This window comes from Bombyx mori, chromosome 27 (assembly GCF_030269925.1).
Source record: "Bombyx mori chromosome 27, ASM3026992v2".
NCBI classification, from domain to species: Eukaryota; Metazoa; Arthropoda; class Insecta; order Lepidoptera; family Bombycidae; genus Bombyx; species Bombyx mori.
The window spans coordinates 4,151,725-4,167,583 of record NC_085133.1 but is presented as its reverse complement, the minus strand read 5'-3'; the positions used below and the strand labels follow the sequence as shown (position 1 = coordinate 4,167,583).

The following is a 15,859-nucleotide window of genomic DNA, read 5'->3' as shown; positions in this document are numbered from 1 at the left end:
TTGTTTAATTTTGCTTCTTGTTTTATCCACCTTTGTTTTATAGATATGCCTACAAGTAACAACTAATTATAAATCTGTTCGTGCAGTATAACATTCTGATCAAATACATATCCGACCTTAGCCATCAAGGCTTTAAGACACTGTTTCGCTTGACGTCTAAATTTTGAACATCACGGAAACATCCTTGGGCCATAGAAAAATAATATGACGACAACGCGCTCCATACGCCGCGCCGCCTTTGTTTTCGAAACCGATATACCCTCAAATTATTTATTTTCCGTTCACCCCTTCCCAGAATACCGCAATATGACTTCAACTCGCCGTCGTGTAAGTTTCAACACTTTCTTTTAACTAACGCGCAACGCGAAACGGAGCGAGGGGAGTGAAATTTCTATTTTCGGACATACAATTTCAGTTTGTTTCCCGCGTGAGGCGCGACGGCCGCCATTGCGCTGTTTCCGAAAACCAACAAAATTTTACTTACTTTAATAAAAACGTCATTGAAATTTCGATTTTTGAATAATGACCGTTGACGCCACAGCGACATCTGTGTCCGGTGTTAATATCAAAGTAAGTTTTTTGTAGATTGAATATTTCCGTTTTCGACTGTAACAGGACTGCGGTGTGAATATAGCTTCATAGCATATGCGTTGAACGGGAGAGTCCTTTTCCCGGGACGACTATGAAGTTTGCAATGTTTATATTACATTTCTACTTGAATATAGCGGTGTTTGAAAGGAGACTGCGTTTGTCTTACAGTGTATTTTTCAGAGCGTTCTTAATCTAAACTTTGAATTATGCTTCAATAATTATAGATAACGGTTGTACTAGTAATTACGTATTTTTTTTAGATACACTAGTATAATATATGACCAATTATTTTTTATAATTTTCAGTATTAGAAACATCTTATTTTCACGATAAATCATAAAAACGGCCAATATTTGATACATGAGATATATGTATATCAACGATAAAAAAGGAATGTTATTTCCATTCTATAAGTAATTTAAACAATCAAACGATAAGTCAAAATAGTCAAAGATGACTATTATTATTTCATGCTCAATTAAAAACAAATACAAGATGGAAGTATAGCTTTGAGAATGTATAATTTAATCAAATGAAATTTAATCAAAACTTAGAAGAACTAATATCAATAATCTTTACTTTAGAAGTTAAAAAAAACACCCACAAATGTATTTTTTTTTTAAAATAAATGTTGCCAATCTATATCTAATTTAAATAATATTTCTAATTTAGACAGAATACAATATAATATAAACTGATAGATATCCTATATAAACTCTATAATCGTTATGAAAAACATACGAAAAACGATATATGAGTCGACTATTATCAAAGCCGGCAATCTGACTTTTGGATAATTATTGGTAAATCAGAAAAACGAATTATTGACTTTGTATTCCATTGGCAGTGACAAAACTCTTCGGAACGACATCTTAGATAAATAACAGGTTAACTATTAACCTTTATTTAATGCAGTTTTTGAACCGTATTCTTTGAAGGAGACGATTATATTCAAATCAATCTGTATTGACATATCAATAACATTTTTTTGTCCAAATGCACAGATTGCCACCTTTGATAATAGACGACTCATATATCATAAGGAACCTTTTAATACGAGATAATACACGGAACGAATCATTCGTGAGTCAATATGACTCAATCAATACATGTTTATTTTGCACTCGATTCACTTTTACAACGATGACATATCGATTTCTTTTATTGATAGTGTTGATGATAGGTGAGTACTTAGGTGTGCGGCTGACCGTGAAGGATAAAACTCTTAGTCAAATTAAAGCAATCTTCTGAACATCAACACTTCAAAACTGATCTTCGATGACGTCAGACCAGAATGAGCGTGAACTCTGAATCACTCACGCCGTTTGAGGCCGTCAGGGCAAAATTGGCCAAGCTTACCATAGTTAGTATGGAGGCAATGAGGTTTGAATTTTCATGAATTTGAATTTGAGTAGGCAAAAAAAAAACAATACGCGCAAAAATAATGTTTACAAAGCTATCTGTTATCGATGGTTGAAACTATGGATAGGCCGGCTATACATCAAAATTTATTATATTTTAAATTAATTCTAATATACATATAAACTTGAATACAAAAAATTGTGGGTTGGGCCACTTTTGCGCTGACGGCCTCATTTGTAAAAGGGTTATTCTAAATCGTGAATTCAACTTTTGGATCTTTAGCCTTCGCTTTTGTTGTTACTTATTTATATATCCAGATATTGAACATTCCTCTGAAAACAGATGCTTAAAAGCCGTAGTATTAAAAATGATGCGAACTTTTTCCTTGTAGAAGAAATGTATTTAAAAGTGAATTTTCCTTCATTGTCGTATCGCTCTCGTCAGAGCGGTTAAGGTTATCTACTCCTGGTTTTTTGTGAGCCTGGTACACCCATGTAAACAGCCGCCAATTGCCGAGTTGACTTGGTCGATCCATCGCATGGGAAACCTTCTAAAAGTGAATACAATGATAATAATAAAATTGCAATATCAAATGCTATTGTTCAAATAGGTTTTTTTAAGGGATTTTATGACCTGGTAACTGAAACCTTTAAGTCATGTCTTGTTTTAATTTATTTCTTATTTTTATGAAAAATGATGAAATGAAATGAAGATGATTAATTTGAGATATTAATCAACTCGGATGAAATTAAATGAAATGAGATGAGATGATATGATAAATGTGACAATAGAACAATAATAACAATAAATAAATAACTATTTACTAACAATCACGCCACGTTAACTTGTCCCGTGATAAGTTCGTAAAGAACTTGTGTTACAGGTACCAGATAACGGAAATAAATGTAAGATTTTTATTATACACATACATATATTTAACATATATCCATAACCCTGGAAAATACATTTTATAGTTATCAAACAAATATCTTCTCTTGGCGGGATTCGAACCCGCGACCCCCGTGTGTAGTGACCATGTCACTTACTACTACACCAGACGAGCGTTTAACGTATTTGAGATGACCACTCATCATACATATAAGTATATCTATTTAGTGCTGTTTCTGTTAAGCTAGGTGTGTAACAGAATCTAATTACTGACAAGAAACCATTTAAATTGTTCCAGAGCTCTCAAAACCGGCTTCTGATCAAGAATGGCAGGATCGTTAACGACGATGGTATCGAGGAGGCTGACGTCTACATTGAAGACGGCATCATCAAGTGAGTTTTTGTTCCACATCTCATTCCGGCAGAAGAAAAGCGGTTCAATGTAAAATCGTTAAAAACTGGCGCATACTGTACATTCGTTAGTGTCTGGCGATCATCTTTCTTTTGCTATACAATCGTTGGTAGTCTAAGAGGCTGTTGCAACTTCGCGTGGAGCTAACACTGGTCCTAACAAGAGCGGTGTTCCGCTGAATCTGCTATCGGATCAGAATCGCGACCCACTGAGAATTTTCGGCTAGAGACAGGCAATCAATCGACGCGACCGGTAATGTACTGTAAACATTACGCAATAGGGACCGCGTTCTACTTGAGCGGTAGGTACGATAAGTGGTAGGCACCAGCTTGGCTCTGCCCCTGGCATTGTTGACGTCCATGAGCGACGGTAACCACTTACCATCAGGTGGGCCCTATGCTGCATTTACTGGTGGTAGGACCTCTTGTGAGTCCGCGCGGGTAGGTACCACCACCCCGCCTATTTCTGCCGTGAATCAGTAGTGCTTTCGATTTGAAGGGTAGGGCAGCCGTTGTAACTATACTTGAGACCTTAGAACTTATATCTCAAGATGGGTGGCGCATTTACGTTGTAGATGTCTATGGGCTCTAGTAACCACTTAACACCAGGTGGGCTGTGAGCTGGTCCAGCATCCTATGCAATAAAAAAAATTCGTCTGCCTGCTCGGGCAATAAAAAAAATCTTGAAACTGATTTTTCATCCTCACGTAATACTCGCGTTAAGAATGAAGAGAAGTTTGTCGGAGCGCACCCAAAAAACCTATTGCAAACTTATTGTTTATTGTTTTACGAACCTGAAAATCAGAAAACTGGTTCAATTACTATCGTTATCGCGTCGCTCTGGTCTGCGAGTAGAACGCCCACGTAATAGAAAGCGGTCACTCTTGTCCTCCGACGAAAACGTTACGGCTGTGTGAATGTTGCTTCGACAAACAAACTGACAAGCTACCATTATGTATGCTTTTTTCGCCTCTAAAGGCAGAGCGTGCAATAACCATGATACGCAGAACCTTGATAAGGAATACTTATTTAACACTCGTGGTTTTTAATACGCTTTTATTAGCTTGTAACGGAATCTTTGAACATGATTTTGACCCCCTTCAAAACGTCGGATTAACTCGAAATTTGGTATACTTATTAAGGGCCGATGACAATTCAATATATAAAAAAAAAAAAAAGAAAATTATATTCACTAAAAAATGAAAAATAAATAATAGTTTAAAAAAACTAACAAAATACGCTTTTATAGAAAATCCAACTAAAAAATAGAAAATAAATTTAAATAAATTTGAATTAAAAACAGTGTAAAAAAAATTATTTTATTGTAAAAGAAGCGCGGGGTGCAAGGTATCAGTAGTTATAAATATTTTATGAACAGATATGAGTAGAAGGGTTATTTTGATAATATCCTGAAAAGCACCCCACGCTTTTTTACAATAAAATAATTTTTTCTACCACTATTTTTAATTCGAATTTATTAAAATTTATTTTCTATTTTTTAGTTGGATTTTCTATAAAAGCATATTTTGTTAGTTTTTTTCAACTATTAGTTATTCTACTTTGATTGCCTATCTATCTACAGCAGAACATCCAGCAATTTTCTACGATTTCTTCAATGCACATCACAAAATACTTGATGCGTGTGTAGCTGTAGTAGTCTCGCTTTTTTTCCTGTTAAATCTTGCATCTGCTTAAGAAATAGATTTATTTATAAATGAAACTACAGTATTATTAAGTCATGGTTCTTTATACTCGACGTTCAATTTAAATTTGTTAGTAAACACATAAAATATTTCCGGTTTTATTGTCTCACGTCTTTATTTAATCAACTAATGAGAGTGAAAGGGACAGCGTATATCAAAGGGGCTGCAATTTATTGATTTCATGACGATGTCTGCTTCGTAATGTGTCGTGTAGACAGAAGTTTTCACTTGAGGAGGAATACGTTTCTTATATTCTTTCTTTATTTCTCTCTGTAATTTCTCAATTTGGTGGACGAGCTCACGACCCACCTGAGGTTAAGCGATGTTAAATAGACATCAACTACCTTGAAACACGAGGTTTAAGTCTCGATTTTATAGCAGAACCGCTGGTTTATCATTCAGACCTACTGCTTCACAGCGGAAATAGGTAGGGTAGTATCTACCCGTGCCGGCTGACAAGTCGCCCAACCACCAGTAGTCGCTTGTAAAGGCATAAAAATCGACAAATGGTGGTAGGACTTCATGTGAGTCCGCACGGGTAGGTACCACCGCCCTGCCTATTTCTGCCGTGAAGCAGTAATGCGTTTCGGTTTGAAGGGTGGGGCAGTCGTTGTAACTATACTTGAGACCTTAGAACTTATATCTCAAGATGGGTGGCGCATTTACGTCGTAGATGTCTATGGGCCCCAGTAACCACTTAACACCAGGTGGGCTGTGAGCTCCTCCACCAATGAAAGCAATAAAAAAAAAGTGTTATCAGTAAATGAATTTAAGTTTTTGTCGCGTATCGTGGGTATCGGAAACTCCATATGATAAATATCATCAAATACAGACCCTGGAATTTTAAACCGGAGTCCACGGTAAAAGACTGCGTGTTATTTACCGTTAGGTCACCAAGGTACATCCCGAGGCCTGGCGCAATTTTCTTTATCGCCTCTCAAGAAAGCGCCACTCACCCGGAAAATCTTACACGCAAGTGTAACTCAATTACTTACGATAGCGTTACGGTCGATAAGAATCGTTAATAACCATAACAAATACACTTTCATAGTTTCAACAGTGATATACTAAACAACCGTCCGTTTCCGGTCACCGTCCTCGTCGAACCCGTCGCTAGCGACGAAGGGCTCGACGAACGAACTAACCCATAGACACAGCCCACTGAGTTTCTCGCCGGATCTTCTCAGTGGGTCGCGTTTCCGATCCGGTGGTAGATTCTGCGAAGCACGGCTCTTGCTAGGGTTCGTGTTAGCATCGTCGTCAGGTTTGAGCCCCGCGAGCTCACCTACAAACGTTAGGGCGAAGCTGAAATAGCCACTCAAGGCTATCGCCATAGGTAGGACAAAAAAAAAAAAAAAACTAAACAACAGTACATGCAAATATTGCTTATTAAGCTGACAGATCCTGTCTGATCGGCGGTAGATAGCGAATTGGTTCGGAATAGTGATTCTGATATTGCCGTGAGCGACAGTAATCAGTCACCACCGGCTAAGCTGTATACTCGTCTGCCTATTAAGCCAATAAATAAATAATACGTAGTTTAAAAAAACTAACAAAATACGCTTTTATAGAAAATCTAACTAAAAAATAGAAAGGGTGCTACAACAGACGCTCAGGTGAGGTTAAGAGTCTAGTGATAAATCAAGCTTGGTTATGCCTATTGCTGATTTTAGTAAACAAAACTAACACACATTAGGTCTAACAGGGTTATTGCACAGAAAGTTCTAGTATATGACGTATTCGTACGATCGGATGTTTCTTCAAGTTGTAGTCCCGATATTGATCGCTTGGTAGATTGTTTAGATAAAGTACTTATCACAAACCAACAGTATTAATTAGAACTACCTACTTTCGCGGCTTAATCTTTTTTACTGCCATCATTTATTGTCATGTCAATTTCCGACGTTCCGAATACTTAATAGTTTTCGTGGTCACGGATAACTAAGGTGCTATTATGCTAACTACGCGAGACCGAGTGAAGTGGAGATAGTTTGTGAGGGCTCTATGCACCAGCGGGGTACTTTAGGACCACAACACTACTACACCTTTCATCAACTCGTATAGTATCAACGGTTACCCATATACTGGTGGTAGGACCTCTTGTGAGTCCGCACGGGTAGGTACCACCGCCCCGCCTATTTCTGCCGTGAAGCAGTAATGCGTTTCGGTTTGAAGGGTGGGGCAGCCGTTGTAACTATACTGAGACCTTGAGAACTTATATCTCAAGGTGGGTGGCGCATTTACGTTGTAGATGTCTATGGACTCCAGTAACCACTTAATATCAGGTGGGCTGTGAGCTCGTCCACCCATCTAAGCAATAAAAAAAAAACCTTACTCCAAATTCTTAAAAATTGCTCGTCCAGCAAACAACATAATTTGGTATATTCATACTATGCACATCGAACATATGATACCAATCGTGTTAGCATAAGAAATAAAATCTTTAAAAAAAAAGACCATTATGCAAAAATTGAAACGATTTTTAAAATTAGATGTGTAAGCTTTAGGATTGTAAGACTGTACGCAAAAATTAAGTAAAAACTCCCGATCCATAGCCCTTACATTAGGTAAAAATAAAAATAAATAAATAAATTCAAACGTAATATTAAGAGCCATGTCAACGACATGGGAAAAAATTGTGCAGGCAAAATTAGAGGTTTTAGCTGGTTGGAGTCCAGCGCTGCCCGAGCCCGGGTGGTGCTGGGTGTCCATGATGGATTTTCCCTCCTGTTTTGTCTGTATATTAAAAAAAAACATGATAGCTAAAGTATGAACTTAACTCATCGGCTTCATTCAGCAGAAGTTCGATCAATAATCTAACTCGAGTTTTTGGCTCGGTTCCAACAATAGCATCTCAAGAAGGAAAACCTAATTTCAAGTGTTGCCTTATCCGTCCGAGGATCGTCCTTATTTGGCGTGCCCATTTTAGTTAGCGAGAAACTAAATGCGTATTTATCTACACTAACTAAAATACATATGTGCACTTGTAATACACTTGAACTGTTCGCTGTAAAAAAATAACGTGTCGAAAATTGAGTGATATGTCATGAGTTTCTTTAGTGTCGACTCGTAATTCGTGTAAGAAAAATCAAACCCGTAAAATTATTACCACTACATGACGCCCCTTCCAACACTACATGACGATCACGACCACTCTGTCAAGAGTGACACGACTGAGAAGAAAAAGAAAATTATTATTTGCCTGATAATGATTACTGATGGTAGAACATCTTGTGAGTCTGCACGGGTAGGTACCACCGCCCCACCTATTTCTGCCGTGAAACAGTAATGCGCTTCGCTTTGATGGTTGGAGCAGCCGTTGTGCTGTTAAAACTGAGACCTTACAACTCATGTCTCGAGGTGGGTGGCTGCATTTACGTTGAAGTTGTCTATGGGATCCGGTTACCACTTAACGACAGTTAGGCCGTGAGCTCGTCCAACCATCTAAGCCAGGGGCTCCCAAACTTATTTTGTCTACTGCCCCCTTTGAGAATAAATTATTTTTTACCGCCCCCGTTTTCTCACCTACTTAAAAAGCACTATAGCGAGAACTCAATAGTTGTCTAAGATGAAATTACAAATCGCCTCCCAAGCCTCTGCACAACGCCCCCATTTTTTACCTTTAGGTCTGCAAGGGAGGCGTTATTGCCCACTTTGGAAAAGGCTGATCTAAGCTTAAAAAAACGGCTGCTTTGGCGTAAATACGCATATCGTTCTTTTGGGCATAATACTTGCCCAGTATATTTTACGTAACTCTCTTTTTTCCCCCCTACCTATGCCGATAGCCCTGAGAGGCTATTAAAGCTTCTCCTTGACGTGTAGGTGAGCTCACGGGGCTCGAACCGGGAGTGTTGCTAACACTGGCCCTAGCAAGAGGAGTGCTTCGCAGAATCTACCACCGGATCGGAAACGCGACCCACTGAGAAGATCCGACGAGAAACTCAGTGGGCTAGAACTCTCTTGTAAACTTCAACTTGTACGGACGTTCACGTGTGGTGACGTAACACGTGTAGTTACAGTTATGAATTCAAGAATTCAGTAAATACAAAACGTAAATGCCTCAAGCCTTAGTCACGCTCACAATTCCCTTTCTTTTGTCGATAACAATAGTGCGTGTTTGAATTGCACGATCGTTTGCGTTATAGCATTTTGTCACGGTATACGAAAACAAGGCAAGGTTATTCTGTGTAAATTCTACGATCGCTCTTTGAAAGTTTTGTTTGAAACTCATGTCGAATTTTATGTAATTATCTTAACTAGCGGTCCCGCAGTAGTCGAAATTCGACTATAATAATTAATTGGAATTGTAAGTTTGTACACTATTATGATTGTATTTTATACTTCTATAATCACGAATTTCGCCAAGACTACACTATAAAACATTAACAAAGACAAACAATATTTAATCTCAATTTGACAACAGACGTGAAGAACAAAAGTTTGACAATAAATAGTACGCATGCGTGTGTGCGTCAAATACATGGTATGTAGTGTGTGTAATGTTTTCTTTATTGATTTAATGTATATTTTATGCATTATTTTAAAAAAATATTAGCATTGTGCACTTCTTCTCTATATTCTCTATAAGTGTGGAAAATTTCATACTCCTCCGACCACGCAATTTTCGTAAAAAGGGATACAAAGTTTTTGCTTCACGTATTAATCTAATATATAAAATTCTCGTGTCACAGTTTTCGTTGCCATACTCCTCCGAAACGGCTTGACCGATTTTGATGAAATTTTTTGTGCTTATCCGGTATCTATGAGAATCGGCCAACATCTATTTTTCATCCCCCTAAATGTTAGGGGTAGTCCACCCCTAAATTTTTTTTTTAATTTTTTAGACAAAATTTTTTATTTCTATTTTTTTATGATACAACATAAAAAAATACATACAACCCTAAATTTTCACCCCTCTACGATCAACCCTTATTTTTTATTTGCTAATTAAAAACTTTTAAATTTTTTGCGAGAATTTTGTTTTTATTTTGTCATGACGTAGAATAAAAAAATTCATATTACTCTGAAATTTTCACCCCTCTACGATCAACCCCTATTTTTTATTTGTTAATTATAAACTTTAATTTTTTTGGCAAGATTTTCATTTTTATTTTTATTTTGTCATGAATTAAAATAAAAAATTGGATGTTACTCTCAATTTTTCATCCCTCTATGATCAACCCCTATTTTTTATTTGTTAATTATAAACTTTAATTTTTTTGGCAAGTTTTTTATTTTGTTTTGTCATGACTTAAAATAAAAAAATCGTATTACTCTCAATTTTCACTCTTATACGATCAACCCCTATTTTTCTATCCCGATTAATATTTTTTTTATTCTATGCACAGATCCGCAATAAGGTTGCAAGATGGCAATCAAATATTATAATTGTAGTACGACAAATTCTTATTCAGAGTTTATAATTTCAAGTTCCTTTAATTATGATTTTTTTTAAATTGAATTTGATCTCCCGCCCTCGCCGGTTGACTAATGATCAACTATCAATCGATCAGCTATCCCCGTCTAATGCCACCACTCATCCAGCAAACATCACGTAGTAGGGATGAGGACAAAGCCGGTCTCCTGTCTTACTTTTTTTTTTATGGGATTTTATGACCTGGTAACTGAGACCTTTAAGTCATGTCTTATTTTAATTTATATTCATATTTTTATGAAAAATGATATTATGAAGTGAAATGATATGAAGATGATTAATTTGAGACATTAATCAACTAGGATGAAATTAAATGAAATGAAATGAGATGAAATATAATCTCAGAAAATTGTGGTCATTTACTTTTTTTGAGTGGACTTTTTGGAGGATCCCGAGAAGTTACGTCCAGCGGCTTTGTTTCATTTTCCCACATTTGTGCACTTTCACAGATATTAAACAGTTAATAAACCACCATTATTACACATTTAAACCCGAAGAAACACTAAATATACAAAATAAAACACATCACATAACTTCACTCCTCGCGTTCCCGCCAAAAAGTCCCTGTCTTACTTACTCACTATACATCATAGATTATACACTTAATATTATTATATTTGAGAGCTATACAATACTATACATTATTCAGCTATGTTTTTTTGGTTTTATTTGTGTATCAATAGTATGTTCAGTAGGTCTGAGAATCGGCTACTATCTATTTTTCATACCTAAGTGAAAAGGGTGTCCGTCCACCCCAAACATTTATTTTTAATATTAATTTTTTGGATATTTTTTTTTGTTTATAATGAAGTATTATGTGGTTAAATGAGGTTTTTTTTTCTACAGTAGAATTTCCCTAGCAATCTTATTTAAGGCAACACAACGTTTGCCGGGTCAGCTAGTATATAGATAAGATTGTTAATCCGAGAGATTTCGCCCGTGAGATTGTTTTAAAATTAAAATTTTCATGTATTCTTATTTGTGTAGAGTTTTCATGATTGGCCCAGTAACCAGAGAAATATATAGCTTTATAACGTTACTAGCTTTTGCCCGCGACTTCGTCCGCGTGGAATAAATAGTTCACAAATAATGCTTTATTTTAGAACAAATTTGGTTAGCATAAAAACACTAAACGACACTTTTCTAACACTAAAAGAATTTTTCAAATCGGACCAGTAGTTCCTGAGATTAGCGCGTTCAAACAAACAAACTCTTCAGCTTTATAATTTTAGTATAGATTCTAATGATAATAGTACAAAATATATTACTAAACCAATTTCAAAGATTATTATTCAATACATGTTTTTTTTAACGTGAACGTAAAATTTACAACAAAATCTAGTAAAAAAATTAATTGTAATAATTAGTACTTAAAATTAATTATAGTTATAAATACAGGTGAGGCAAAAACTTTGTACCCCTTTTTACGAAAATTACGCAGACGGAGGAGCATGAAATTTCCCACACTCATAGAGAATATAGAGAAGAAGTGCAGAATGCTAATATATTTTTTTAAATTATGCATTAAAAACACATTAAATCAATAACAAAAACATTACACACACTACCATGTATTTGACACACATACATACTATTTATTTGTTTATTGTCAAACTTTTCTTATTGCTTATAGTCTGTGGTCAAATTAAGAATAGATTAAATATGGTTTGTCTTTATAATATTTGTATAAAGTGTAGTCTTGGCGAAATCTGTGATTACAGAAGTATAAATAATCTTTGACAATAGAATCATATGCTCACTCTAACCGGCGCCATCTAGGCGGGCTTCGGATAGCCTGCCGACTAGCGGCCGTTTTCAATAACCTATCTATCCCTAGTTTCGGTTACTAAAGATAGACAAATCTATATTTTTGTCCTTACTTACGTTCCAATAACCTATCGACGGGCAGCAGTTCCTATCGGATTTATCTATCCATCGTCGGGAGGACGGATAGCCTGCTAAAGATAGAACGCTCATACAAATCGTGCTTACTTCCGTTTCAATATGAGTTTTAAGTAACTCTCCGGTAGGCGGCGCTATCTCTAGTATGGGCATTCGCTGATCTGTCAAAATCGGCCGGTTACATGTGTTTATCTTTCGAAAGTAAATCGCTATAATTTAATAATTGTTTCTCTTCATATTGGCATATTGTAGCAGTGATGATAGTGATATGGAATTATTTCAAATGATAATGGATTGTGATGCAGATAGTGATAGTGAGGCCGATATCATATGGTTAGGAAAATAAAGATCGTCTGAATTACATGGCGAAGATCAATAATTACGAATTTGACTATAGATTTCTGAGCAAAGGTGTTGTGAATGAATTGATTAATTTAATGAGACCATATTTGAGTGTAACGTCAAAAAGGTAAGATAAATTTTAACCATAAAAGTACTCGTTATTACAACTTATATTTGTTTCTAGCAATAGCAAAATTATACCTAATTTTTGTTGTGTTACAAAATCACACTCAACAGGAATTCTATAATACTGCTGGATTCCCATGGTGCCCTAAATGACATTCATATACTAATACAATAACCTGGTAGGCTATTTACCTTCATTCTTATTACACACTGATACCTCTACATTTTATGTTTGTGTTACAGATTCAAATATAGGAGAGGAATTTAGAAATAGAAAAAGAGTATTTTGAATGTGTAATTTGTGTGCAATGCATCATTGATGTTTCAAAATGTTGTTGCTTGATGGCCTGGGTCTACTCATGATACAACTATAATTAACCATTCTGATTGAAAAGGTATTTCTTATTTATATTATTATTATCATATATTATTATTATATTTTTATTTATTTATATTATATATTTAGGTGTTTATATGAATTTAATATGACACTATTATAATAAATTATCTACATATCAAGAGAACATTGATAACAAGGTGGACTTGGAAATTGCTATTTGCTTGCCGATAGAGGCAATCCCCACAACCCTATCTTTTAACGTGATTAATTAACCCACATACTCAATCGGAACGATTTAAAATGAATCACATATTAAGAAATACAAGAAATACTATAGAGAGGTAATCTTTTTTTTTAGTTAAGAGCTTGTTATACTGTATTGTAAAATAATTTAAGCGAATAATGTATAATTTTCAGATGCATTGGTGTTTGTAAAAGAAGACTGTATATCATTGAAAAGTAGATTAAAACTAGAAAATATGCAAGCTGCCATGCTGCACAATACCGTCAGAAGTATGAATTTAGAAGAATTAGAATCAGAAATTTCAGTCGCAGATACATTACAGGAAAATAATATAATTGTTCGTAACAATTTTTCAAAACTTACATCTGAAATACAACTATGTACTTATAAATAATTGCTTCCAAAGATAATTTATAAAATAAACTCCAAAGATAATTTGTCTATTTTTTATTTTCCAAAATGATAATTACATGGTAGTTAGTACATGCAAGATATTTAATTTAGAATTTGTACATATACTTAAAAAACTAACATAAAATTATTATTGCCTACTTAATTTATGAAATTTAATATTCCTTTTAAGTAATTTTTAATTTTTTAAATTATCTAAATCTAACTTAACTTTTGCTACAACAATCTCCTTTTCTTTATTTTCCAAGTCAAGTCTCTTTTTTGCTATTAGATATTCTGCTAATGCATTGTCCCTATGCTAGCCTTGCATTTCTTTTCTTCCATCTTGTTTCCGCTTGGCTGTAAAAGTGTTAAAAATATTATATTAATACTACGGCAACCTGAAGAAAAAATCATGTTTATCAATGTGTTATTAGAGACAAACAATCAACTAATTATACTAACCTTACTAAGGTTGTTTCTTATGTTGCCGTAGCGTTCTTTAAGTTTTCCCCTTTTTAGTCGAAGCTGCGATGGAGTTCGTGGGAAACGACGAATCGACGAATTAAAATCATTTACAAGGGTTTGCCAAGCCTGCTCCTTCAATTTATTGTTTGTGGCATTTGTTGCCTTATTATTGAAATGTTTTTTCGCCGCCACAAGTTCTGCTAGAATCATCGTCTCATCTTTTGTCATGGGTGCTGCCTTTCTTGACTGAAAAAGATATATTTTCTAAACTTGAACTCAAAGTTTTCAAAGTAAAATTATTATTATCAATGTAGTTCATAGATACTTACAGAATTCATTTTATTTCACTGTAGCTCTTTAATTATAAACACACTTAGAATTATAAACGAAAGTTTTAAAGCGTTTTGGAGGTAAGTCATCATCTAATATAGTAGGTAAACAATAGAAAAACAAACAAAAGAAACTGATCACTGCTTATTGGCAAACGGACTGTCAAAACGTTTCGTTTCATAATTTCGACTAGGATAAAAATAGCAATACGTCCAATTTAAAAAAATCTACATATGTTTTTATTACTTTTTGTTATAAACAAATGTGTTTATGATAGTCTACAATATGCTGGTTAAATTATAGTTATAATTTAGAATAAAATAAAATAAGTCTTGATCCTGATGTTGTTTCGTATTTGTAGTAGAACGAAACGTATCAAGAGGCTCGGATAAATCGGAGGGAAGAAGCTATCTACTGTTGCTTAAAGAGAGATAGCACTTATCCGTGATTGTGAAACGCAAACTAAGGATAGATACGCTCTTGCTGATATTCGGAGATAGCTATCTATCCGAAAACTCAGATACGTTATTGAAAACGGCCGTAGGAGTAGGTAATATCGGTTTTGCCGCGTATCGAATCGTATCTATATATCGAGGATCAATATCGGATATTGAATCTATATATTTTCTGAATCTGTATATTGATGGATGCTAGTAGATTTTCTCGATTCATGATATTTGAGGTTTGAAACGATACGCTGATATAATATCGTAGTAGATATAGATTTAAGTCAACGTTATACGGTTGGTTTTCTGATATCAATATATAAATCAATATATAAAGTAATAAAAAGAACATGAAAATAAAAATAGCAAAAAAACTTTCCTTCATGCTTTTACCAGGCTTAGGACTGGCTACATTATTTTCAGTTTTTAGTATTTTGTGTCTTAATTTAAAATTACAAAATATACCAAAAGAGTGTAGATTTCAAAAGTTTAATACAAACATAAGAAATAAACTCAATTATATGGATTCAACTAAAAATAGAAAAATGTGTACTTTAAAAATCAAACAAAAAACTTTTAAGTATTTATAAACACTTGTCCAAAAATTCTAGTTCAAGGTCAAAGCGCGTGAAATTAAATTCAACGATGCAAATAGGCTATACTGCATTCAAGTTAGGGTCGAAAGTTGAAACTTCTTTCCTTAATTGTATCCTACTGATACGCTAAGAATAATCTACAGACATATGGACTTAAATATAAGGTTTACAATTGTATGGATAATGCCTGTTTCTGTTTCATTCATCACATGATATCCCTATCGTGCGCTCACTCACTCTGGCCGATTCGATACGAACCAAACGAATATTGCTGATATTAACGAAT

General features: G+C 34.8%; 1 protein-coding gene and 2 long non-coding RNA genes across 7 annotated transcripts in view; 2 read left to right on the top strand and 1 right to left on the bottom strand.

Moving 5' to 3' along the window:
• The window catches only part of LOC101742594 (dihydropyrimidinase), an 83,579-nt gene that overhangs the window by 37,272 nt on the left and 30,448 nt on the right, over window positions 1–15,859 (top strand). For 3 of the 5 annotated variants that reach the window (XM_004926763.5, XM_021348399.3, XM_062676457.1), the window contains exon 2: window positions 3,140–3,234. In XM_004926763.5, the coding sequence (XP_004926820.1) occupies window positions 3,140–3,234 (95 nt within the window). Of the gene's footprint in view, window positions 1–406; window positions 571–3,139; window positions 3,235–15,859 lie in introns of those variants that run through there. The other 2 variants (XM_038020827.2, XM_012690915.4) reach the window with 2 other exon arrangements.
• Window positions 12,483–13,038, top strand: LOC134201513 (uncharacterized). The gene is made up of 2 exons (XR_009976852.1): window positions 12,483–12,760; window positions 13,003–13,038. It is a non-coding gene; the product is annotated as an uncharacterized LOC134201513 (long non-coding RNA).
• Window positions 14,329–14,945, bottom strand: LOC134201568 (uncharacterized). Its single transcript, XR_009976919.1, has 2 exons — window positions 14,531–14,945; window positions 14,329–14,447 (listed from the first exon to the last, which is right to left on the bottom strand). It is a non-coding gene; the product is annotated as an uncharacterized LOC134201568 (long non-coding RNA).